The sequence below is a fragment of the Acomys russatus genome, chromosome 11 (genome assembly GCF_903995435.1).
Source record: "Acomys russatus chromosome 11, mAcoRus1.1, whole genome shotgun sequence".
In the NCBI taxonomy this organism is placed as follows: Eukaryota; Metazoa; Chordata; class Mammalia; order Rodentia; family Muridae; genus Acomys; species Acomys russatus.
This window is the reverse complement of record NC_067147.1, coordinates 4701429-4727436: the sequence shown is the minus strand read 5'-3', so window position 1 is coordinate 4727436 and position 26008 is coordinate 4701429. Positions and strand designations below refer to the sequence as shown.

The 26008-nt window shown below is 46.4% G+C and overlaps 2 protein-coding genes across 3 annotated transcripts in view; one reads left to right on the top strand and one right to left on the bottom strand.

The window, feature by feature from the left end:
• The window catches only part of LOC127195358 (TBC1 domain family member 8), a 160767-nt gene extending 149332 nt beyond the window's left edge, over positions 1-11435 (bottom strand). The window contains exon 1 of one of the 2 annotated variants that reach the window (XM_051152730.1): positions 11416-11435. The gene's annotated coding sequence lies outside the window, so the exon portion shown is untranslated. The remainder of the gene's footprint in view (positions 1-11415) is intronic. The other variant, XM_051152729.1, reaches the window with a different exon arrangement.
• Positions 11436-11560: 125 nt separating this feature from the next.
• Cnot11 (CCR4-NOT transcription complex subunit 11) lies at positions 11561-24799 on the top strand. The gene is made up of 7 exons (XM_051152731.1): positions 11561-12140; positions 13262-13426; positions 17260-17412; positions 19840-20042; positions 22038-22240; positions 24359-24455; positions 24535-24799. The coding sequence occupies exons 1-7, from the start codon at positions 11624-11626 to the stop codon at positions 24730-24732; spliced, it is 1536 nt and encodes a 511-aa protein (XP_051008688.1). The 5' UTR covers positions 11561-11623; the 3' UTR covers positions 24733-24799.
• The last annotated feature ends 1209 nt before the right edge of the window (positions 24800-26008 follow it).

Here is a 26008-nt window from a genome sequence, read left to right as displayed (position 1 = left end):
GCAAAAAAATTGAATGAGGATTGGTAGCTGGTTCATCTAGTCAAGGAGCTTGCTACCAAAACCCAACAGCCTGAGTCCATTCCCTGGGTCCCACCTAGCAGAAGGAGTGGGGTAACTCCTGCAAAGTGTCCTCTGCCCTTGATATACATGAATCATATATGCATGAACACCCCCCCACAAAACAAATATTAATTTTTTAAAATGTATTTATTTATTGTATATGAGTGCTCTATCTGCAGAAGAGGGCATCAGATCACATTATAGATGGTTGTGAGCCACCATGAGGTTGCTGGGAATTGAACTCAGGACCTTTGGAAGAACAGGCAGCACTCTTAACCACTGAGCCATCTCTCCAGCCCCAAAACAAATATTAAAAGACCAATAGAATTCTGGAAAATAGAGTTAAGAAATTAAGTAAAATTAGAAAGACACTGTAGAAAATGAATGAGAAATTTAGTACAAAGAAGTAGGGATTTTGAAAAAGAAACAACAAAAAACCTTTAAAATGGGCATAATCAGACAAATAAAAATATCAAGCCTTAACAAAGGCTCAATTAAGCCGAAGAAACAATATGTGAGCTGGAACTTGAAATCACCCATTCAGGCACAAGAGAGGGTTGGGAATAATTTTTTTTTCTAATGTTTACTGAACTTTGTTTGAATGAGAAGAACCAAATTTATAAATGCATGAGAGGAAAAAACAACTTGAAAGTTGTATTTGAAGGAAAAAAAAACATTTAAGCATTCGATCCTTTTTCTGGCTCTCCACTAGGTATGGTGTCTACACTGCGAGTCCCAGCACTTAGGAGGCAGAGGTAGGTGGGCCTCTGTGGACTGGATGCCAGCCTGGTCTACACAGAGTTCCAGTCCAGTAAGAAAGACCCAGGGAACCTGTCTCAAAAAACAAAAAACAAAGCAAAGCAAAACAAAACAAAACAAAACAGAAAACAAAAAAGCTTTTAACTTTATACTGTTCTGTGTAGTTGTGGGACTGGTTTTTCTTCTTTCCTTCTCCTCCTCTTCCTTCTTTCTGGTTGTTGTTTATTTATTTTTTGTTTTGTTTTGTTTTGTTTTGATTTTTGAGACAGGGTTTCTCTGTGTAGCCTTCACTGTCCTGGACTCCCTTTGTAGGCCAGGCTGGCCTTGAACTCACAGAGATCCTCCTGTCTTGCCTCCATGAGTGCTGGGGTTAAAGGTGTACGCCATCATATCCAGCTTGGGAATGGCTTTTCTGAGAAAAGATGTTTAAATGTGGCCTTTACAAATGAGACTTTTGACGCAACCTGTAGCCAAGTTGGCAATGTGCTTTCAGTTACAACTATTGCCCATTCTGCTGACACACTGGACACAGCCCTCCAAGAGCACGGGAGTCAGCAGGGTTACATCCCTGCTTTCTCTTTTGAGACTCTTTCATGCCCCTGACTGCGCGTGTGTGTGTGCATGCGTGCGTGCGCGCGTGCGTGTGATGTGGTATTCGGGTCTAAGACCATCTGCTGGAAGCAGCGATGCATTGAGAGTGATACCTAACCGCCCCCCTCCCTTATGTCGACAGCAGCACTCCCTGTAGAGTGATAAGCTCTCACTCTGGCTGTGTGTGCTGTTCTGAGTTAGTGACACTAGAAAGCCATTTCTCCCTTACAAGACACCTGTAAAAGATTGTTTAAGACTAAAGTTCCTCATTCCTTTTGTAGCCATCTTTGCTGTGTGAATCAATGCGTGAGAGGATGGCTGTCTTCTAGATTAAGCAACCAGCTAACACCAATGCCTCCCCAGCTGTTCCATAAAACAGAAAGAGAAGCAATACTATCAAATGTAATCTACCAAACAGGAGAGACAACGCTTTTCTAAATAAACCAGGACCAGTGGCAAACAACACCAAGTTATTCTTTAATGGGGCTTTGCCACGGTATTTATATGTTCAGGCACGTCGTGTGTACAGAGTGGGAACCTACTTTTTTTTGGTTTTATTTTTTATTTATATGTGTGTATGCTTGTGTTATGGGGTGTGTTCTCTGCTCCCATGTAGATCCAATACCTTCTTCTGCCCTCCATGGGTCACAGGCACCCACTTAGTACACACACGCAGACACAACACCCATATCCAGGAAATTAATTAATTTATTAAAATTGATTAAATTAATAAAACCCACTACTTAGCAGAGCACTGACATTTGCAAAGATATGATCAGAGCGAGTGAGAGAAACAGCTCAAGGAAGCGAAGGCTCACTTCAGCTTGAGGTGTCACACATGTCAGTCTGTCAGGGTGGGGAGGGCAGGGTGGAGCCGGCAGTCCACACCATGGTGGGCGGGAGGCAGAAGAGCGAAGGGGAAAGAGTCAAGGGTAAATATCCTGACCACTATTGGCCTACTCCTTCTTCCTGGGCGCCACATCCTAAAGATACCAGAACTTTCCAGACACCACCATCAGCTGGGAACCAATCTTTAATACACAACTCTTTTGTGATGGGGCACAGGGGATAATTTATAACAAAACCATAATATTCAGTCTGTGGCATTCAATGGAAGGTGGACTAAGAAGCCATTTTTCCTTGGAGAAATAAATGTTGGGTGATTTCTATATTAGTATAGGAAATCCAGTAGGGGAAAAAAAAATCCCACATGAAGGGACAGGTAAGATAGATAGCTCACACATTAAGACCCCGTAGGATCCTAGTGCAATTCCCAGCATGGAGGCATGCAACCAACTATAACTCTAGTTCTAGAGGATTTGCCGCCCTCTTCTGGTCTCCATTGGCACTGCATGTATGTGATACCTGGAGGTGCATGCAGGCCCATACACATAACAAATAGAACAACAACCACAACCACAACCACAATCCCAGTTGGATCAGAAACAAGGAGTTAGGGTTTGTGGCTCAGTTGGCAGCTACGGCAGTGTGCTGCAGCAGAGACCTGTGTTAAAGGTCAGGGGAGTTAAGAGAGATCAGCAAATGCAGCCACTTTGCCCTCAGAGCCCCACGGTGCTAAGACACATAGCTATAAAAACCAACAGCCAGACATGGTTACCGCTGTTCTGAGCTCCCTCGGAACCCAGGCAACCTCAGTCCCTTTGAAGTGGCCGCCTTTAATAGCATGTCACAAATATTTGGATGTGTTGGTATACCAGATTTGGCCACAGGAAATCAGGACTACAACTACAGGAAGCCATCAATAGAGTAAAAGCAGTGTGTTCTGGGAAAACACATCACCAAAACATAAATCTTACAGAGGAATCATATCTAGATTTTTTTTTTTTAATTGTAGAAATCAATAAGAAAGAAAACAAGTATAAGAATCAGCAGCCGGGCGTAGTGGCACACACTTTTAATCCCAGCACTTGGGAGGCAGAGGCAAGTGGATCACTGTGAGTTTGAAACCAGCCTGGTCTACAAAGGGAGTCCAGGATAGTCAAGGCTACACAGAGAAACCCTTTCTCAAAAAACCAAAACAAACAAAGAATCAGCAGCCCGGCTTGAGGGCATACACCTGTAATCCCAGCACTCTGGAGGCAGAGGCAGGATCTCTGTGAGTTTGAGGCCAGCCTGGTCTACAGAGTGAGTGCAGGACAGCCAAGGCTACACAGAGAAACCCTGTCTCGGGGAGGAGGGCGTGGGGCGGGGGCAGAAAGCTGTAATGAGAACCCGGCAGAGGAGATCACTGCATGCCCAGCACCATATAAATAAACCGGCTGTTAGTCGTTAGGTGTGATGGTTTGAATAGGAATGGCCCATAGACTTAGTGTTTGAATGCTTGGCGCATAGAGAGCAGTGTTATTAGGAGACGCGGCCTTGTTGGAGGAGGCATGACACTGTGGGGGTGGGCTTTGCGACCTTACGAGCTCAGCTCTGTCTCAGTCTTCCTTCTGCTGTCTGTGGGCCAAGACGTAGAACTCTCAGCTCTTCCTCCACGCCACCATGCTTCCCTGCATAATGATGGACTAAATCTCTGAAATGTAAACCAGCCCCAACTAAATGTTTTCTTCACAAGAGCTGCAGTGGTCATGGTGTCTCTTCACATGTCTAACTAAGACGTTAAGGACTTGAAACCAATTGTTTGAGACAGGGTCTCTTACATAACTCTGTCTGTCCTGGAATTAGCTATGTAGACCAGGCTGGTCTTGAACTCACGGAGAACCTTGATCCACTTGTCTCTGCCTCCCATGTGCTAGGGTCAAAGGCACGCCTGGCTTGGAAGGGAAAATTAAAAGCCTCCTGGAACTTTCTGCCCACCAGCTGGAATGGCTACAAAGAAAAGTCTGTGGCCCAGCTGGAATTCTCATGCATAGTTCAGGGAGGGTAATTCCTATGGCTTAGGTGGGCTGGTTAGTTTTTTGTCACTCTTGACACAAACTATATCGCCAGGAAGAGGAGTTCCAATAAGGAATCGCCTCCAGCAGATTGGCCTATGAGCACATGGGGGAGGGTTTGTTTGTTTGTTTGTTTGTTTGTTTCTAAATAATTGATGTGGGGGGACCCAGCCTACTGTGGACAATGCCAGCCAGCCCAGGCAGGTGGTTGTGCGTTGAATAAGAAAGCAAGACCTGGTGAGCAAAGCAGTAAGCAGCATTCCTGTACAGTTGGCATCAGTTCCTGCCTTGCTTGTCTTTCCTTGCTGTAACCTGACGGCCAAGTAAACCTTCTTTGACAAGTTGGCTTTGGTCAGTATTTTATCACAGCAGCAGAAAGTACCTAGAGTTAGGTCTTAACCCTGGGACAGCCGGCTAACTGAAGTGTCTTTTAGCATAGCAAAGCTGACACAGGTTCTCCCAGCATCCCTCAGTCCCTCCCTGTTACAGGGTGGTCCTGGCTGGCATACCCTGCCCTTTACCCTCATCTTCTCCACCCCAGGGACTGGGCTGGGTTGCCTCTCCTCCGTGTTGGCTACACTGATCCTTTTTACCCTTTTGGACTCTTGGTTTTCTGGTCTCCTGACTCCCCCTCCTCCCCTCCCCCTTGTCCTCAGGCGGCCTGGCTCAGAGTCATAGTCAATCTGGCCTCTGCCTCTGGCTGCTGTTCCTCATATCTACAGTAAACCCTCTCCTCCATCCTACCTAGGAGCAGTCATGTCCTCTTTTTTAAATTTTTGTTTTCGTTTACCTCAAACATTACTGAAGCTGAGCAGGCACATGTCCTGAGAGCTTGCTGGAGCACTCCTCCACACAGGGCCAAGAGGTCAGTGTTTATAGCTACAAAAGAGATTTCCTTGAGTGGCCAAGTTCATCTCCTCAGACACTCAGGTTAGACATTCCCTCAGTCCTCCCAGCAATAACGATGGGTAGTCTCATACATGTACACGGTGGACTGCTATGTCAGGTGTGCTACAAACTGGGTGGTTTAGATGGCCCCAAATGAAGCTGGGCATGGCAGGAAGCCGAGGCAGGAGGACTGAGTGCTAGGAGATAGTCTGTCCTACAGAGCAAGTTCAAAACTACCCTGACTACTTGGCAAGACTATGACCCCCCAAAACCAAAACACAAACAAGCTCCATCATCTATTGCTCTCCGGTCTCTGATACGCAGTGGGACCTCAGTTAGCAACAACCAAGCGTTCCTAAGGGCTCATGGGGCCAGCCCACCAGGGACTGATTTCATATTGTCTCAGAGCATGCAGTCTTTGCTTGTGGAGGGATGGGTGCTATATTACTCAGTTTCTCGGCTCCCACAGTGCTCGGCTCATCCCATGTCCGCCCATACCCCCACAGCCTCACGAGCCAAGGGGAAAGGGCCTTTCGTCTCTCATTTCAGCGTGTGCTACATACAGTGCACCTTTGCCTGCTGAGCCACCTTGCAGATCCTCTGTTAGACCTCAAACCTGGGACAGAGGGCTAACTGAGGTGCCTATGTAACATATCAAAGCAGACCTAGCCCCAGATTCTCCCAGCATCCCTCAGTCCCTACCTGTTACAGGGTATAGCTAGCACACCCGACCCTGGACCCTGAACTCTGCAGCTCAGGGGCAGGGCTGCCCCTCCCCCTGAGGCTCTTCCCTGTATAATCCAGCCATCTTGGCTATGCCGCCCTTTGGTCTGTCTTAGTCCCTTGGCCGCTTTGCCTCCTGGCCTCTTGGCACTGGCTCTCTCATCTCGCATGCCCTTTCTCCTCACATGGCCCCGTCTGGACTCGCCCCTAGCTATGCTCTCCTTCATTTCCACAGTGAGCTCTCTCCTTCACCATCCCCAGGAATGTTCGTCCTCCTTTTGTAGTTTTTGTTCAGTCACCCTTTTAAAAGGTTGTTTTTTGTTTGTTTGTTTTTGTTTTGTTTTTTGTTTTCATTCAAACAGTTCAAAGGCAGAGTATTCCCTGTGCTGGGCTAATACTAAGGTCCTACCTGCATGTTGTACCATGGATTTTCCTTTCCTCCCTAGCCAAGCTTAGACCTGAGGGCTATCTCCTACCACATCCACCTTACTTTCTCCTATTGTCTGATTCTTCTCATGGATTCTGAAGTTTGGCTCCCAGGGGGGCTTATTTAGATCTGTTTTGTATTTTCCCCCCTTGGTGTTCTCCGTCCCCAGCAGTGAGAAATGACAACCAGCAGCTCCATCTTCTTCTTCAGCTCCTTCACACTTCCTGTCAGGTGAGCTGGGACATGAAGGACAGCAGCACACTTCTTTTCTCACTGCAGTTTCTCCCTTGCAAGGGCAGTTTCTTTCTGGACAGACAGCATAGCCTCGCAATTCATGTCATATGCCCAGAACAAGGCCACACAAGTGATGCCACATTCTGCTTAGGATCCTATTCTTCTCGCACTGCATTTGGGGGTTGCAATACATCTTTTAGTCTACCAACCATATAGGACAACATGGACCATCTGCTAGGATTCTGCCCCCATTTCCCGCATCACCATCCTTGTTAGGGGCAATCACATGACTAGCCACCATCTTTGTTTTGGAAGTACAGTGGCTGCACCCGCCATCTTTACTAATGGCTCCCAGCCTTGTTCATATCCTTTCTAAACTCCAAACATAGCTTCTGTGTTTTACAATGGTTACCTAATTTTGATTTTTACATTTTCAAAGTTATGTTTTTACCCTGATTCAAAATGTTTTTACATCTAACTTATGTCTTTACTAATTCCTAGACAAATAAATAAATACTGTTCCCCCTGTCACTAGTTACCCTGGATTCACCTACAAGCTTCCTGGTCAACTGCTCTGGTATACTGTTCTGCTGTATTAACATTTATTTGTTTACAATGCTAAAACTTATTGTCATGCCCTACAAAGCCTAAAAATCACTGCCTTAAAACATGTCTAACTTTATTTTCTAAATATGATGTTATTAATCATACAAGAAACTGTTCCACTCTCTTTTAATGGACTGTGTTTATATTTTTAAGGGTCCAACTTAACAGGGCTAAAACCTAAACTCCTAGGCTTTAATTATTAAGGTCTTATAAATGATCAAGTCCTTTAACATATTCAAAATGTATTTTTAGTCATGCTAAGAACCAATGTAATTAGTTATATTTTCAAGGTCAAGCACTGAGTAGGATTATATAAGATTCTATTTTATGTTGCCATACCCTGCCCTCCACCCTGTGCTTTCAGGACAGAGCTTTTCCTTCCCCTTCCCCACATCATCTGCACATTTTGTTGCTCTTGCTTTCTTCCTCTTTCTCTTCCCCTTTACCTACATTTCCATACTTTAACTTACCTTACATGAAAAACAATCCAATGTCCTCGTTTTGTTTTTTTTTTTATTATAGGAAAGAGGGGATGCTAGGATTCTGCCCCAGTCTGCCTACCTGAGATGTCATTGCTTACCTGCCACTGGGCGTGGCCCTGCCCAAGATTATAAAAAGACAAACTCTCCTCCTGGCTCTCACTCCTCTCTCCCTCTCACCTCATATCCCATCTTATCTCTTCTCTCCCTCCTCCTCTTCTCTCTGTCTCTGTCTCTCTGGGGTACCCCTTCCCCTCTCTCTGTCTCTGTCTCTCTGGGGTACCCCTCCCCCTCTCTCTGTCTCTGTCTCTCTGGGGTACCCCTCCTCCTCTCTCTGTCTCTGTCTCTCTGGGGTATCCCTCCCCCTCTCTCTGTCTCTGTCTCTCTGGGGTACCCCTCCCCCTTTCCTCCTCTTCCCATGCTCATACAATAAACTTCTCCATATCATATCTGTTGTCTGGCATCTTATTTTTTATTTATTAAAAGCATCCCCATTCATTAAGGAGGCATCCCATTTGGTACTGCACAGAGGAAGCTGGCCACTATGGGGCTCTCCTCATGGGTACTCATGGGTACTCCATCCTCTGTTGGAGCAGCCTTTTCACCCACAGTAGGGAGAATGTTACTGCAGCAGCCTTTCCGTCCGTCCGTCCGTGCCATGGAGGAAAAGAACCATACTGGGATTTCTAGGCATAAGCTCCACCCTCAGATGGCTCAGCTCCACTGTAGGGCTCATCACCCACAGCAGTGACAATGCAAATGCTCCTCTCAGATGCATCCTTGGTTCTTCTTTTCTTTTTTTTTTTTTAAATTGCTTTTGTTTTTTGAGACAAGAGTTTCTCTGTTTAGCCCTGGCTATCCTGACACTCACTCTGTAGACCAGGTTGGCCTTGAACTCAGAGATCACCTATCTCTGCCGCCTGAGTGCTGGGATTAAAGGCATGTGCCGGGCTGGAGAGATGGCTCAGAGGTTAAGAGCACTGACTGCTCTTCCAGAGGTCCTGAGTTCAATTCCCAGCAACCACATGGTGGCTCACAACCGTCTCTAATGTGATCTGATGCCCTCTTCTGGCCTGCAGGCTTACATGCAGGCAGAGCACTGTATACATAATAATAAATAAATAAATCTTTAAAGGAGTGTGCCACCACCACTGCTGGGCTTATCTTTGATTCTTTTTATGGTGTTCATGTCTTTCCTGAGAAGACGTTATCTATTCACCCTGGCAGGGCACCAAAACCCGACCTGAAGTTTAGCTTGGTGAATCAATGAATTCAGCTGGGAATTCAATGAGTTCAGCTACAGGAGCATGAGGGAGGGGGCGGGGCTACCCACAGGAGCATGGGGGAGAGGCTACCCACAGGAGCATGGGGGAGAGGTTACCCACAGGAGCATGGGGGCAGGGCTACCCACAGGAGCATGGGGGAGAGGCTATTCACAGGAGCATGGGGGCAGGGCTACCCACAGGAGCATGGGGGCAGGGCTACCCACAGGAGCATGGGGGAGAGGCTATTCACAGGAGCATGGGGGAGAGGCTACCCACAGGAGCATGGGGGCGGGGTTACCCACAGGAGCATAGACCATGTAAGGGCAACCACTTAAGTCTCTAACTCCAAAACCATTACACCCTGGGAAGGTGGGAAGGCCAGGGCCTTGTGCATGTAGTGCACCACTCCACATGCCCTATGACGGTTTACAAGGCAATGTTAGTGGCTCCGATCTTGTGTCTCATGTGGGTCACCAGCTGCTCTGATGGCAACACCCATGTGGCGCCCAGAGCACAGCCTTCCGTACCAGGAAGCCACAGAAAAGCCTAGAGGAGACACAATGGAATAAAAAGAAAGAAAGAACAAGGAATGGAAAGGGCAAGGCTGCTCCAGAGGAGAGCACAGGTAGAGCTGGGTCTTCTGGAAAATCCAAAAGTGGATATGACCAGATTGAGCTGGGTCACGTCAGGCGAAGGAGAGGGAAGAGAAGAGACCAGGTGCAGCAGCCAGGAGTCCAAGGGTACAAAAGGGACGAGTGACCAAAGTGTCTGGATTCTATAGGGAGGAGTCTCTGGGGGAGGGCAGCCCAGCTCTGGGCTGGAGAGTTCAGAGTAGAGGGCAGATTGTGCCAGCTATCCCCTATAGCAGGTGGACTGAGGGATGCTGGGAGAACCTGAGGGCCAGGTCAGCTCTAATAGGTCAGACAGGTCCCTCAGCTATTTGTCTCTAGTTTGAAACTTAACAACAATTAAGGCCGCACGACAAAAGACTGGAACAGTGCGGTGACAATAAACGCCAAAAGCGAGAACAAGACACCTCAGAGGCGAATGGCAGAGCTGATAACAGATTCCAGACTTTCAGCCTCAGGAAGGGAGAGAGGTTGGTTTCTACTGTGAAAATGCACCCAGTTGGTGGCTATGCCATAGAAGCCCTAGAAACAAAGAAAATAGAAACACTAAAGAAACTCTTGGCACCACATGTATCTTAAAAGAAAAGCAGCTGTATTGGGGGTAATGTGCTATAGTCAACTTTTGTTTTGTTTTGTTTTGTTCTGTTCTGTTTTTCGAGACAGGGTTTCTATGTGTAGCCTTGGCCATCCTGGACTCGCTTTGTAGACCAGGCTGGCCTCGAACTCACAGGGATCCGCCTGCCTCTGCCTCCTGAGTGCTGGGATTAAAGGCGTGCACCCCCTCGCCGGGCATGTTCAACTTTTTTAAAGCCTCTTGAAACACTAGCGTGAGTCGGTTGACTTGGCACAAACAGAGCGTACAGTGTTCATGGAGAACGTAGTTGATTTATAATAAAAACAAAAACAGGTTAATTTGAATTCTTTCCCCCATCTGCCAAGTTGCAGTTTCTCCTGACTGTAGAGGTCACTGGCAGAACCCCTCCACAGGTTTAACAGAAAAGAAGCCTTTAAAATATGCACGATGCCCAACACCTGTACAGATTTTCCTTGGGAATTTCAGCAGTTAAGCAAATAGAAAATCCTTGAGCTGTTGCCATTATTTAGTACAGGGTAGCAAGCGATGCTGATGCCATTTCCGACGGTTTCTGTAGTTCACCACTTGGAGAGCGCACGGGGGTTGGGGGGGGGGGGACGGGGTGTGGGCGGGCAGTGGTGTTTTTGAACATCTAAATCAGATCACAGACTAAAAGGCTGGATTGTAAGAAGTTCCCAGTGTTTAGCTAAGGCGTGGCCAAGGCTAAGGAAAAAAGCACAGCAAACGATTTTGTAACCGAGTATTTCTTGAGACACTTTCTCAGGTTTTTGTTTCCTTTTTAATTTTTTTTTTTTTAAACTTTTTGAGACAGGGTCTCTCTATGTAGACCGGGCTATCCTTGAACTAACTTAACTCACTATGTAGACCAGGCTACCCTCGAACTCACAGTGATCTTCCTGCCTCTGCCTCTCTATAGCCGGCGCCCGCACAGATTTTTGCTTACATAACCATGCACAACCATTCACGAGTAAGCCTTGAAATTTAAACTGGCTATGAGAAACCTTGTTTACATTGGCATTTACAATAATTCCACCTTGAACCGTCAAGGATGCTATACTAAGCTGGTTAACATCTAAGACCTATTTCTCAAATTAAGCAATATTTACTGGACCGTCTGGCACCACCCACCACCCAAGAATGGCTTTCTTGGGCTTTAACCACACCTTACCCGCGGCCTACTTTACCAGAGGGACCCATCTCAGACCTCGCGGGCCGGCCTTCTGCAACGCCCCGCCCACTTCCGGTCACGGCGCACCGCCCACCTCGCGTCTCCGGAACCTCGGCTTGGCCTCGCTCGGTCACTCCGCGCTGTTTCTCTGTCCCGAACGTCCGACTTCCAAGCTGTTTTATTTGCGACTCTGTCGTGTGTGGGCGCGCTTTACGGCCGCGGGCGGGGGGTGGGGTGGGGGACGCAGCGAGCCGGCGCCGGTGGGCCTTTCGGCCGGGAAGCAGAGTAGGCGGGCGAGGTTGATGCCCGGCGGCGGGGTGAGCGCGGCGTCTGGCCGGCTTCTCCCCTCGGCGGATCAGAGAGGGGCGCGGGAGGCGGCGGCGGCGGCGACGTTCCGGAGCGGCCCGGCAGGCTCGAGCGGAGGCCGAGGCGGAGCAGGTGGCTCCAGGCCAGGGAGTGGAGGCCCCGGGGGCCCCGCGGGCAGGATGAGCCTGACCCCGAAGGAACTCTCGAGCCTGCTGAGCATCATCTCCGAGGAGGCGGGCGGCGGCAGCACCTTCGAGGGCCTGTCCACCGCCTTCCATCACTACTTCAGCAAGGCCGACCACTTCCGCCTGGGCTCGGTGCTGGTGATGCTGCTGCAGCAGCCGGACCTGCTGCCCAGCGCGGCGCAGCGCCTCACGGCGCTCTACCTTCTCTGGGAGATGTACCGCACCGAGCCACTTGCTGCCAACCCGTTCGCCGCCAGCTTCGCGCACCTGCTCAACCCTGCGCCGCCCGCCCGCGGCGGACAGGAGCCCGACCGGCCCCCGCTCTCAGGTACATCCTGCAGCCCGATGTTCTGTGGGAGTTGAGCGGCTGGGAAAATTAACCCTCCTTGGAGAGCATCAGCCCTCCTCCCCTTCCCACGCTTTCTTTCACTAACATAGGGGAGGGGTAGCCAAAAGCTGCACGGGTTTTTTGTTTGTTTCTTTCAAATTCGCTGCACTCCACATGATCCCTCCCAATCGAAAAATTCAACACATACTACAGCCCACCGAATAGCTGGATATATTTTAGTATGTCAAGTACGGTTCACTCATAATTTTAAGGCCCAGAGGTATGCGAAGTTACAGCCATCGCCTCCGAGTCTACCTCCTTTGTAAGTCTCAGAGTAAAGAACCCAGAGAAATGGCAGGTTGAAATCCACATCACGCTGGGCGGTGGTGGCGCACGCCTTTAATCCCAGCACTTGGGAGGCAGAGGCAGGCGGATTGCTGTGAGTTCGAGGCCAGCCTGGTCTACAAAGCAAGTGCAGGACAGTCAAGGCTACACAGAGAAACCCTGTCTCGAAAAAAGAAGAAAAAAACCCACATCACACTACACCTAACATCTTTGCACCTGCCTTCTTGGTTCGCTGTGATGTCACAGGCGCAGAGGATGAAGGAGTTCCTAATTCACTGTAAGAAGGTGCAAGTCTCCTGGCAGTATTGTGGGGTGTTTCTTTTGCCATATTGCTGAGATCAGGGAAAGATTAGATCCGAGGATGCTCCCCTACCTCTGGCGCTTCTGATGGAATCCAGGGTCACCCCTCTACCCCACAAACCACAGGCTACGTTTTAGATTTTTTAAAAAGTATATTTAAACTGCTCCATAGGCCAAGCGCTAGAAAGCATCTCTGAATGCTACCATATGTAAGCGTTAGTCTTTGCAGGAATTGAAGTATTTGATAACAGGAAAGTCGCAGCAGTTATTAAAACTAAGTTTCATTGACATATCTGTAGATCAGAGAATCTCAAGTAATGTATTTGTTTGTGGAGTTCCTAAGTGTATATATTCCGGTAACTGGAACTCAGTTACATTTCATTTATAAAAATAGCTTTGTAAGTAGCAGATGCTAAGTTTTGCCAGATTCTTAAAGTAACCATCGGAGAGAAATCGGTATGCGTTTTTATTTGCAGGGTTTTTGCCTCCTATAACTCCACCAGAAAAGTTTTTTCTTTCCCAGCTGATGCTGGCACCCCCGAGGGAACTCTTCAAAAAGACACCTCGCCAAATTGCGCTCATGGATGTTGGCAACATGGGACAGTCTGTGGACATCAGCGGCCTTCAGTTAGCTTTGGCAGGTATGAGGGGCCAGGGAATTGGGCATTCTTCATTTTTGAGATCCTCTCTACTTAAAAAATAATTTTAAAAAAAATTACACTTTTGTTTCTATTTGTTTGATACTTTCCCATCCTTTTCTGTCCTTTTATTTTCCCCATCTCCCCATGTGTCACCCCCCCCCCTTTTTGGAGACAGGGTTTCTTTGTGTAGCCTTGGCTATTCTGGAATTTGCTATATAGACCACAATAGCCTCTAACTAAGCTCTTCCCGATTCTGACTTCTGAGCACCAGGCTTAAAGGTGTGCACACCAAGGCCATCTGCCATCCCGTGTTACACCCTCCTACCCTGGAATCCGCTCCTTCACTTTCCTTTTTACTCTCTTTATTTTGTGTTCTTTTGATTGACCCCCTGCCCATCCTCATTTTCCACCTCAGCTGTCCGCCCTTGCTCAGACCCTTTCACCCTAGCATCCCCCCCCCCCCACATTCATTTGTATTATGTGTGTTCTGTTACCTTCCTTATCCTCTTTCTTAACCCTCTTTTAGCCCTTATTGTCATTTCCAGGTCTCCCAGCATTTACATGCATTCCTACCTTGTATGAGCTAAGATCTGCGTGTGAGAGGGAACCTCTTGTCTTCCTAGCAGAAGGGAGTGACTAAAGTTGTGTCCTCCGCTCAGATGGAAGTTGTCCAAGTCCCCTTCTTCATCTGCTTCATGGTCTCCCCAGAGCTTGCTGCACAGTTGTCTCTGAGCCAGGTGTGCGAACACGCATGAGGCACTTGGGTCTGTAAGGTCTAGTCCACTCCGGGTTACGTAGTGAGACGTATCTGAAAACAATAAAACACAAGACCAAACAAACACACCCCAAATACAGATGATGGAAACAAATACAGCAGGATCTATGTCTTCCTTTAAAAATACAAACCAAGAAGTTGCGTTTTAGTGACTCCAAGGGGTAGAGATTTATCGTGAACAATCTGTTCCCTTCAGAAATTTTATTTAGAATTCCCAACAAATACCTACTGTATATTGGCTTTCCAACATTTTTCCAGTTAACTTTTTCTTACATCTTTGTTGATAGTATGTTATTTAATTTCAATCAGCGATGGGAAAGTGGCATTGGTTTATTTCAGTATTTTAAGCAATGAAAGCCAAGGACTTTACTTTGGATTAATCTGACCAAGATTGAACCTGTTTGGATTCTTGACTCCTCTCCCCGTGTCTTCTGTCTGTCTGTAGTTTCTACCTTGTCTGTGGCCTCCGATGTGTGAGTCTGAATGCGTCCATATCTCTCTGTCTGCCTGGTCTCACTGTCTCTGAGAAAGGGCTTTGCCCTTATTTCCTGAGCAGCACGGAGAACATCTCTCGGGATAGGAATGAGGACACTCTGTAGAAGTCCCTCACAGAGTGGACAGAGGAGGAGGCCGCTGGCTGCAGCTGACCACACAGTCAGCGTGCTGCTGCCGGCTTGTGTCTGTGTGTTGTCCCAGGATTGATGTAGACACTCACTGCACAAGGTCTCTTTACACCTGCCCTGAGACCCTAGCTCTACATCAGCTTAGGCTGTGAAAGCACAGTCAGGAGAAATCCAAGGCAAGCAAGGCTGGTTGTTACGTTGTTCTCTTCAGGACAGGGTAAACAGACAGGCTGAGCACACAGCTCCTCCTCAGGTCAGGTCTTAAGTGGCCTTTGGGTATATTATTTACTTAGCTGTGAGGTGCTGCAAGAGATCCAGTCTCTTAATGTGTAGAAGATATTTTCATGAAACTCTTATCATTAGAGACATCTGTTTTTGTTTTAATTTTTAAAAGTTTTGTAGATTTATTTGTTTCACATATATGAGTGTTTTGCCTGCACCGTGCATACATACTACATACATGCCTGATACCCTTGGGACTCAGAGGAGAGTGTGGGATCCCTGGAACTAGAATGGTTGTGATCCGCCATGTTGGTGCTAGGAATTGAACCCAGGTCCTCTGCAAGAGCAAGTGCTGTTAACCACTAAGCCATTTCCAGCCCCTCGTTTCTAAAATGAATCTGAAACATGCATTTGTATCTCAGGATTATAATAAATTCATCACTGGCAATATGTTAATTACTGTCTGTGATAAATACCATGACCAAGGCAATTTATAGGAAGGGTGTGTTTGAGCTTAACTGTTCCAGACGGGTCCCCGTCATGGGGACCTTGGCAGCTGAATTAGCAAGCTGAGAGTTCACATTTTAAACCACAAACACAAAGCAGAGAGAAGCAGATGTGAAATGGCTTGAGTCTATAAGCTCTCAAAAGCTGCCCTGTGGCATCCTTCTTCCAGTAAAGCCACATCTGACTCCCAAGACAGCTGGCCCCACCAACTGGGGGCCCGCCTCCAAATGCCAAACACTGTCAGGGACATTGTCATCAGGCCACTCACCACAGGCCACCACTGCTTAGGTCTTAAAAAGAGTCAGTAAACTGGGTGTGGTAGTGAACACCTTTAATCCCGGAGGCAGGTGGATCACTGTGAGTTCGAGGCCAGCCTGGTCTACAAAGCAAATCCAGGACATGCAAGGCTACAGAGAGAAACCCTGTCTCAAAAAACCAAAAATAAATAAATAAATAAATAAATAAATAAATAAATAAATAAAAATAAAGAATCAGTAGTCTCTGCCGGGTGTGGTGGTGCACACCTTTAATCCCAGCAATCTGGGAGGCAGAGGCAGGCAGATCTCTGAGTTCGAGGCCAGCCTGGTCTACAAAGTGAGTCCAGGACAGCCAAGGCTACACAGAGAAACCCTGTCTCGAAAAACCAAAAATAAATAAATAAATAAATAAATAAATAAATAAATTAATTAAAATAAAGAATCAGTAGTCTCTGCCGGGTGTGGTGGTGCACACTTTTAATCCCAGCAATCTGGGAGGCAGAGGCAGGCGGATCTCTTGAGTTTGAGGCCAGCCTGGTCTACAAAGTGAGTCCAGGACAGCCAAGGCTACACAGAGAAACCTTGTCTCAAAAACAAAAACAACAAAAAAACCAAAAAAAGAATCAGTAGTCTCCAGGTTGGTGCTAGCCTGTGCTCTCTGTTCCTTAGGAGGGTAAGATGAGGTGATCCCTCAGGCTGGCTCTGCAACTGACCCGCCTTTAGTTGTACTCACAGGGCGCTGTATAGCCTTCCCTCCTGTGCATGCCTGTGGTGCTCACTTTGTCCTTGAAGCCGGTGCACACAGAATCATACTGTATTCTTCCAGCCTTCTGTAGGGTGTGATTTGAGAGATGAGTCCGTGTTGGGGATGCATAGCCCTTGTCAGTGTTGTATGCACTGCTCCGGGCCTTTGATCCCAAGCTGGTTGGACTTGGTGTTCCTGTGAGAGTTCCTGAGCATTCTTCTGGGGCCTGTGCAAAGTGCTGCTTCTGCATGGGAAGACAGGCACATGTGGCAGTTAATGGGTCATGTCCAGTTGTCCCGTCCCCAGCACAGTATGGAGTATCCTCCTCCAGACTTGATGCCAGGTGTGTTAATTTTTTGCCAAGTCTGTGAGTGTGTGACAAGATCTCCAGCATCTCTTCAAATGTTTACTGCCGTTTACAGTTTTCTGTAAAATGCTTGTTAAAATCATTAGTCACTTTTTTCTTGTTCAGTTATTTTAATATTACTGTTTGGTTTATAGGAGTTAAACCTATTTATTTTGTATCCCCACTCTGTTCATGGTATTTTCAATTTTAAAATGTTATTTTTCCCACAGCTCAAATAGCCAAAGCTGGCCATGGAGTCTTGATTCTTGCCTCAGTCTTCCAAGTGCGGGGATTATAGGTGTATAGCCCCAGGCCCAGCTTAAATAGCGTAAATGCTTCTCATCTGAATCTGTTTCAGAGCGTCAGTCTGAACTGCCAACCCAGAGCAAAGCGAGTTTCCCAAGTATCCTTAGTGACCCCGACCCGGACTCCTCTAACTCTGGATTTGACAGCTCCGTTGCCTCTCGGATAACAGAGTCTTTGGTCAGTGGGCCAAAACCACCTATTGAAAGTAGGTATATAGACCCTATGAGCATACACAGGGGAGGAGGGCCCCCTCAGTCACAGACATGGGGAGGGGAGTAGGGGGAAGGGGGAGGGGGGAGGAATGGGAGGATACAAGGGATGGGCTAACAACTGAGATGTAATATGACTAAATTAATAAAATATTAAAAAAAAAGAAAATAGGTTTATAGGAACTAATTTTATGTTCTCAGGCTTATATTTTAGCAGCACTCTGAAATTTTTCAGTTTTTCACAATACTTTGCTTTCATTGAATCTGATGAGAGACTTCCTGCCTTCCTGTCTAGAATATAGCAGAGATAAAGCCAGCTATGTACTAGGACACTTGTTACTTGTTTGTTGTATGCCTCCTGGGAGACAAAGTCAGGTTTTACTAAAATGAATCTTCTTACTTGTTTTTGTTTTAATGAGAGTCTTGTGTAGCACAGAGTAGCCTCGAAAACTCAGGTGTGGCTGAGGATGACTTTAAAGCCCTGGTCCTTCTGCTCCTGCCTCTCAAGTGCCGGGGCGGAGGAGGTGTGCCGCGCCTAGCTTTGCTTGTTCACAGTGTTTGAGGTGAAGGCCAGGCCCGCTTGTGTGGAAGGGAAGCACTCCACAGCTAACCCACACCCCCAGCTCTGAAGCAGCTTGTCCCTCACTCCCTGTCCTGCTGAGGTCATTTACAGTAACCGTGCCAGCATCTCTGTCTTAGAGTTTACTGACTCGACAGTCCTTACTCTACTTCAACTGCAAACAAACCAGAAACAAACAAAGCCCACTGAGTTAGAAAGAACCCCGCTGTACCATTTGGTGCTGTAAGCTTCTGGGTGGTTTGAATGATGAAGTCAGTCCACGTAGGGTTGGACATGGCCCCTGGTGACAGTACTCCCAGGGCTGTAGGCTTACAGTAACGTCCATTTGGTGTGGTCTCTGGCATATGTGCATGTACTACTTGACGTTTCAGCTAGTTACAAGCATGTCTTCAGCTCCATGGCAGGTGGTGGCTTTTGGTTTTAGAGGTAAGGTTTCCCTGTGGAGCCCTGGCTGTCCTGGACTCACTCTGTAGACCAGACTGGCCTTGAACTCAGTGATTTGCCTGCCTCTGGGTTTGATTGCAAGGGCCATGGTCAGCCATATGTGTAGCCATGCCCCAGCATCCTACCTCAGAGAAGGAGTCCTTGTTCCCGTGCTGAGACCATCTCTCTAAGTGTCAGAGGAGAGACATGGGGGTTCATTCTGGTGATGCCAGTGAGGGGGAATTAGAGATGTTAACGTGGTTCTTTGCTGTCAGTAAAGTACAGATCCATCTCTAATTCGGCTGAGCTTAGGATCTATAATAGAGCAGACTGCCTTCTGTCCTATGTGGCAAGTGCTCTCTGGGAGGCAGGTGATGCGACTGGGTAGGACCTACTCCCAGGACACAGCTATACCCGAAAGCTGTGGAAAGGGAGTGGGAGTTCTTGTACCACAGCTGAGTGGAGATTACCTGGGTTTTCATTTCCTGTGCCCTGGTGGGGTTTAGTGGGCAGGCAGGCCCACGGCTGGATGGATAGGTGCGTGTCTATCTTGTTACGGGGCAAAGTGTCTTTCTTGAGACTGGTCATTGGCTATAGCATTGTGGGTCACTAGAGTTGGGCTGCAAGTGTTTACATAAGACATAATATTCCACTGGGAGCAGGCAGTGTGCCTTGGTTGCCATAGTGTGGGATGTTAGCTTTTCTTCTGTGTAGCAACAATGAGGTGAGTTGTTAGTTCAGAAGAGGTACTAGCCAGGTATTTTAGTGTGTTGATAACTGATAACTTACATAGCAGCCTTGAGTTGTGTGGATAGCTCCAAGCATGCTGTTTAACATTCTGAGGTCCTAAGTGCCGAAAAAAGAAAGAAAATGAAAAAATAAAAATAAAAAATTTAATTTTAAGTTAGGTGTGGTGGTGCACTCCTTTAAAACTAGCCCTTGGGAAGCAGACACAGGCAGGTCTCTCTGAGTTTGAGAGTAGTCTGGTCTACATAGTAAATTCCAGGACAGCCAGAGACAGAGTGAGACTGTTTTAACAAATTAAAATATGACATAAAAATACTATGTTTAAAACTTAAATGTTTAATATTTTAAAAATAATAATAAAAATTAATAAAAATCTGCCACTGACATCTTTATTCTTAGCCTAAAGGGATATGCTTGCATTAAAACTCACTTCATGTGCATGCTCTCCTCTCCTCTTCCAAAAAGTGTATCTGGTCTCTGGTGTCATCCTGAAGGGGTGCTGTGTGCAGCCGCGTTCTTGGCTGTAATTTGCGTGGAACTCTGGTTTCTGTGTCGTCACTGTTTGAGGCACGAGCTTTACCGTGTGTCCTTATTAAAGGCGTTCCTGTACTTCAGCAGATGAAGCGTACATAGGTGTGATGCACATGTTAGCTTCCAGATTCTCTCATTATAGGCCATTTCCGGCCAGAGTTCATCCGCCCGCCGCCACCTCTCCACATTTGTGAGGATGAACTGGCCTGGCTAAATCCTACAGAGCCTGAGCATGCTATTCAGTGGGATAAATCAATGTGTGTGAAGAACAGCACTGGTGTGGAGATCAAGCGGATCATGGCCAAGGCCTTCAAAAGCCCTTTGTCTTCTCCCCAGCAAACACAGGTATGCATGTCTTAGTGTCCCGCGTGAGTGGTGCGTGAGTGGTCAGTTGCAGACGTGAACCAGCAGGAGGAAGCTGCCGAGGTCTTTGCAGTCTCTGTAGCTGTATGCTGGCCTTTCCTCATTTGGCGGTCTGGCTCCGATGAGACGAGAAGTCTAATGACTGAAAATGTCTGCACCCTGTTCATTTTGTCCAAAGGAGATGTGGGAAAGGCAGGGCCTCACTGCAGCACGGGTCCAGGTGCAGATCAGCTGGGCACATCATAGGCATTGCTGCACTAGGCTGCACGGGGTCCCTAGAGGGTGTGTGGAGCTAATGTTGTATAGAAAACAAGGCCCAGGGAGTGCACTCGACTATAGTGCTATAGTGTTCAGGGGTAGACGGAGGTTATTTCTCCTGCAGCCCAAGGTCACAACTAAACAGAGCGTCTAGGGCAGAAAAGCAAAGACACCCTATGGTTGTAGATTTTATTAGATTTGCACAGTTTAGAGTTAGAACTGGTAGGACGATACTGTCACCTCCAGTCCAGTTTATCATTTAAAATATGCATTTTAAAAAGATTTGTTTTATGTGTGTGGATGTTTTGCGCATGCAGTGCCCACAGATGCCAGAAGTTACCCCTGGAACTGGAGGTACAGGTGTGAGCCTCCTTGTGGGTGCTGGGAACCACACCCTGGTCCTCGGAAGAGCAGCAAGTTCTCCTGACCACTGAATCATTTTCCAGCCTCTACCCAAATATTTTTTTTTCTCTTTTAATAAAAAACGTCATTAGGAAAGCATATGGTATTATATTTTAGGTTACAGCTCATTTCCTTAACTGCAAGATCTAACAAATGCTAAAGATAGGTTCAAATAAAAGCAAGGGTATGGGATTTTATACATGGAGGATTTCTTTCAGAGCATTAACACTTCCCCTCAAAACAAGAATGGATAGATAAGTAAGAGTGAGCTGGTTGTTACAGTAGGGCTACATATCACCCCCAGGTAGTTTTGAAGTGATGTAATAACAATTGTTTGCGGATCCGGTTTGCTGTTTGATAATCATGACACGTTCCAGTGTGGACTATACAAGTAGATAAAGGAAGATACAGAGTTAGAAGGAGTGGGCATGGTGCATGCCTGTGATCCAGCTCTTGCAAAGTAGAGACTGAGAGGCAGGAATTAAAGGTCAGGCTCCACAGGATAGAGCTCAAGGCTGTCCTAGTCCACAGGGGACCTAGCCTCAAAACAAGTAATTTTTAAAAGAAAGAACATGTATGTATTTGGACAAAGAAAAAGGGTGTTTTTCTCATGTTTTGGAATTGCGAGGTGTGGGTAGGACTTGACCTGTAGTACACTACAGGTAGAAGACAGGAAGTGTTTCTTATTCTGCTATCTTTCTGCATACAACAGAGCATGGCTATATAAACCTCAGACAGCCTTGAACTCAACATGTAGCCCAGGCTGGCTACTTCCTGCCTCAATGCTTGTATTACAGATGTGTGCTACCACACTCGACTTGGTTTGTGTGTTTTTGGAGAAGTAGTTGGTAATTAAGATTTTAAGAATGATACTGTTACAGTCACACTGTGTACTACCAGACAAAACCAAGGCTCCCGCCTGGAGGAAGAATGACTAGTGAGCAGGCTTTATTACACATGCACGCATGCTACATACATACGGCTTTTTAGAGACAGGGTTTCTCTGTCCTGGATTCGCTTTGTGGACCAGGCTGGCCTCAAACTCACAGAGATCTGCCTGCCTCTGCGCCTCTGAGTACTAGGATTACAAGTGTGTGCCACTGTGCCCAGCTGTCTGGATTTTTAAATTGTCTTTTATTTTTGGATCATAATTTAGATCTGAAAATATATGAAGACATAATGAACATGGCTTTGAGGGAAGAAATTTAACAAATTAACAAGAATAATTTATATAATTCTTATATAAAACACTTGCGTTTGTATGCAGGAAAATTCTCTTAATCTGACTAAAGAACCTGTCAATTTGGTTTTCTTTAGCTCCTCGGTGAATTGGAAAAAGACCCCAAACTTGTTTATCACATTGGCCTTACTCCAGCAAAGCTTCCCGACCTAGTGGAAAACAACCCTTTAGTGGCTATAGAAATGCTGCTGAAACTAATGCAGTCCAGCCAGATCACGGAGTATTTCTCTGTCCTGGTCAATATGGATATGTCCTTACATTCAATGGAAGTTGTAAACCGGTAAGTTCTTGTGTTCCAGCAGAGGTGATACACAAGCCCTGACTCAGTTACCCAAAAGTTTGAAAAGCTGCAGTGTTTTTGGTTTTGTTTTCTTTTCTCTTTTCTGATACTGTTGAACCTAAGCTGATCCTTAGCGTTCACTGCATTTGTTAAGAACTCAGTTGTTGAGTTTACTTCCCTGACTTTTGTGCCCCTTACAGATGCAGATATACATTCCTTGGCAGCCAGTAGCGGCAGTGTGCACATTGTTGGTCAGAGAGCTGGACCTCTTGGCACGCTGCCGTGATTACTAGGGTTCTCCCAGTACTTCCTGTTGTTGAGACAGCCTTAGTGCAGCCCTGGCTGTCCTGGACCTCAGTGTGTTAACTCACAGAGATCCACATGCCTCTCGCTCCCAAGTGCTGGGATTTTTTTTGTCCAGTTCTCCAGCTCAGGGATCATCAAGGAAAGAATGCATTCTTCCCCTGCTGGGGGAACGCTATATAGTTCCCATCTCTTACTTTCCTTTCAGGTTTCTTTTTTTCTTTTTTAAAGGTAAATTGTGAATTAAATGTACTTAGGTGGATGGGGTATTTATTTTTCTGAGCTTTGTTTGGTTTTTGTAGTTGTCTGCTGAGATGAAATCTCATCATATCCCAGTACCTTCTCATTCATACCAGCCCGCCTGCCTCATCCCGAATGCTGGATCACGGGTGTGAACCAGACCACAACTTCTTGAACATGCATATATAAATGGCAATTGTTTTAAATTTGAACTGAGGAGTGTGCTAAGTAGACTGGTGACCAAAGCTTGGCTGATAGCACAAGGAAGGGGTCAGAGGGAAAAGCCAGCATGAGTTTCCTAATTACTTTGTAAGACGGTCACTGGCAGAGCTGGCTGGGTACCTGTGACACACGCTGCTTGCTGGGACTTACTATAGTTGCAGTTGCTGTTTTTGTAGTGGCCACGTTCTGCCTTGGATGGAGCAGTCTGAGAGGTCATGGATTCTCCTGCACTGCATTCCTCTTTACCAGCCAGTCATCTCCTAGCTTTCCTTGTTCTCTGGCACCTGTTACAACTTACTATTCCCAAGCATGAGGCAGCCTTGATGCTGCTGCACAGATTGCAGTGGGCATAGTGGCTTGTGCTTTGTTTAAGGCCCTACAGGTTTAGAGAAGGCAGCATGTGTTCATTGGCCTTTGCAAAGTTTGTAGCAAAAAAAGCTTTGCAGCAGTCAGCCCTGTCCCCTAATGTTTCCTGGGCTGAACTTGAGCTCAGTGTGGAATTTTTTTTTCTTTCTTTTCTTTTCTTTATTTCTTTCTTTCAAGACAGGGTTTCTCTTTTACACAGAGCCCTGGCCTCTTATTTGTAGACCAGGCTGGCCTCGAACTCAGAGATCCACCTGGCTCTGCCTTCTGAGTGCTGGGATTAAAGTCGTGTGCCACCATGCCTGGCTCAGTGTGGAATTCTTACCTGACTCCATTTCATAATATTCTCCTTATTCCTTTGGAAAGTACTGTCTGCTTGTACACCTGCAGTCCAGAAGAGGGCATCAGATCACATTGTACATGGTCATGAGCCACCATGTGCTTGCTTGGAATTTAACTCAGAATCTCTGGAAGAGCAGAGATTATTATCTGCTGAGCCATCTCTTCAGCCCCTGTAAAGACTCTTAAACTTGTTACATAGCTGCTGTGTCTTCCAGTGTTACTGTGTAACCCCCCAGCTAAGCCTGCTTGCCTCACGCAGTTCTCAGGAAAGCCTGTTTTCCATATCAGCTAAATAACTTTTTAAGGCTTTACCAGGTTCACGTTGGTTTTTCAAAGGGCCACTTTAGTCTGATTATACGCTGTGCTGTTTAAATACACCTTATCAGACTCACTGCCTCATAGTGCTTACACGTATAGGACTTGTTAAGTCTTAAATGATGGCAGTAACGGGCGTGATACTCACTGTTGATGGAAGTGTCAGAGGCTGACGTGGCCGTGGTCTGGGGTTAGAAGCTAGAGAACTGGGCCGCATGGTTTCACTAGATGACCATGGACGACCACAGGGAGATTTGCACCTCGTGTTTACGCTTCTTCTCTGTATCAGCAAACACAGTTTACTAACAGCTCAAATTCTCCTTCGTGTGACAGACTAACTACAGCTGTTGATCTACCTCCTGAATTTATTCATCTCTACATATCAAATTGCATCTCTACCTGTGAACAAATTAAGGATAAATACATGCAGGTGAGTAGTAGAAACGTTTCTAACATTATTATCTGCCAAGAAAACATGTTTCTAAAACTTGTTCCTTTTTCTTTTCCAGAATCGTTTGGTGCGCCTCGTATGTGTGTTCCTCCAGTCTTTGATCCGTAACAAAATTATTAACGTGCAGGACTTGTTTATAGAAGTGCAGGCCTTCTGTATTGAGTTCAGTAGGATACGGGAAGCTGCAGGCCTATTCCGGTTGCTAAAGACACTGGATACTGGGGAAACACCTTCAGAGACCAAAATAACAAAATAGCACCAACAGCCCTGCCCTCTGCTGCTCAACTGTATTTGGATTGGTTTTTTAAAACTGTTGTAACATTTGAGTGCATTGCTTGCTTTATCTAAGAAATATAAACGATACTTTATTTACCTAAAGCAGAATTTCCTTTTTCCTAGCTGAGTTTCCCATGGATAAATTTTGGTAAGAACTTGAAGGAATGTATCTTTTAGCTCTTTTGCTGATGACAATCCATTGTAGAAAATAGTTATTCTGGAAATAGTTACTATAAGAAAAGAGGTTTGAAATAAAACACAGTACATGACTCTTTTAGAACAAAATAGTTTCTGAAAAACCAGGCATCTGCTTTTGAAGCTTCTAGTGTGAAACATGTTCGATGAGAATGAGTGCAGACACCGAGAGTTCACGGTGGGTGTGCTGAGAGCAGCCGGGCCACAAGCATGGGCACTCAGGCAGGGACCTTTTGCTTGGCTGTAATAGCTGGCGTTTTATTCCCTCCTAACTGTAGTCTGAGATAGGTGTGGTCTTGTTGGCACAGCAGGAGTGTGTACCCTAGATGCCTGTAGGGAGCGGGGGTTAGAGCAAGGTCGGTGCTTGGGAAGGTGCCTTAATTTTTCTTTTTAGACAGGCTCTGTCTACGTAGCCCTGGGGCTCACGACGTAGACCAGACTGCTCTTGAAGTCAGGGCTCCTTTTCTAGAGATATTCCCAGAAGAGATACATGGGGACAGAGTCGATTCTCCAGCATTTGGCAAAAAGTAAAGCTTGGCAAAAAGCCAAGCTTGGTGGCTTTCTAACAGTGCAGAAGGAACAGAAGATGCGCGCCTCAGCCCCTGTAGGAAGGACCCCCAACCAAACAGCTGACTTCCCTCAATGTCCACACCATTTTGCAGATGACAGCGGGCAAAGAACAGCTCATGTCCTAAACAAGTTCTCAAAGACTCACTGTGGGAAACAGCTCTACAGCTGATAGGCCCACCTATCCTGTAGTCCAGGGTAGCTATAGCTGCAGCCCAACCCCAAATTAAAACACTTACTTAAATATGACAGTTTCTTGTTTAGGTGAAGGTTAAATGTGTGCATTTATATTTAAAACTCGGTTGTGTGGTTCTTGAACATGAACTTTGTAGATGACAAGTGTCCTGTCAAGATACCAAACAGTTGTACCTGAGTTTGGTAAAATAAATTTAAGGTGCAGCCAACCAGGACACGGAATTGGGGTCCATGAATAAACTTCTGAAACTTTAACATGTATTTTGTCCATAAGGCCTGTCACAGCTGTATTAAGTTTA

Excerpts from the sequence above, each read along its gene's own strand:
- Cnot11 (XM_051152731.1), top strand. The coding sequence starts at position 11,624 with ATGCCCGGCGGCGGGGTGAGCGCGGCGTCTGGCCGGCTTCTCCCCTCG. Across the intron at positions 17,413-19,839 it reads GCCAAAACCACCTATTGAAA|GCCATTTCCGGCCAGAGTTC; the intron begins GTAGGTATATAG and ends CTCTCATTATAG. Across the intron at positions 20,043-22,037 it reads CTTCTCCCCAGCAAACACAG|CTCCTCGGTGAATTGGAAAA; the intron begins GTATGCATGTCT and ends GGTTTTCTTTAG.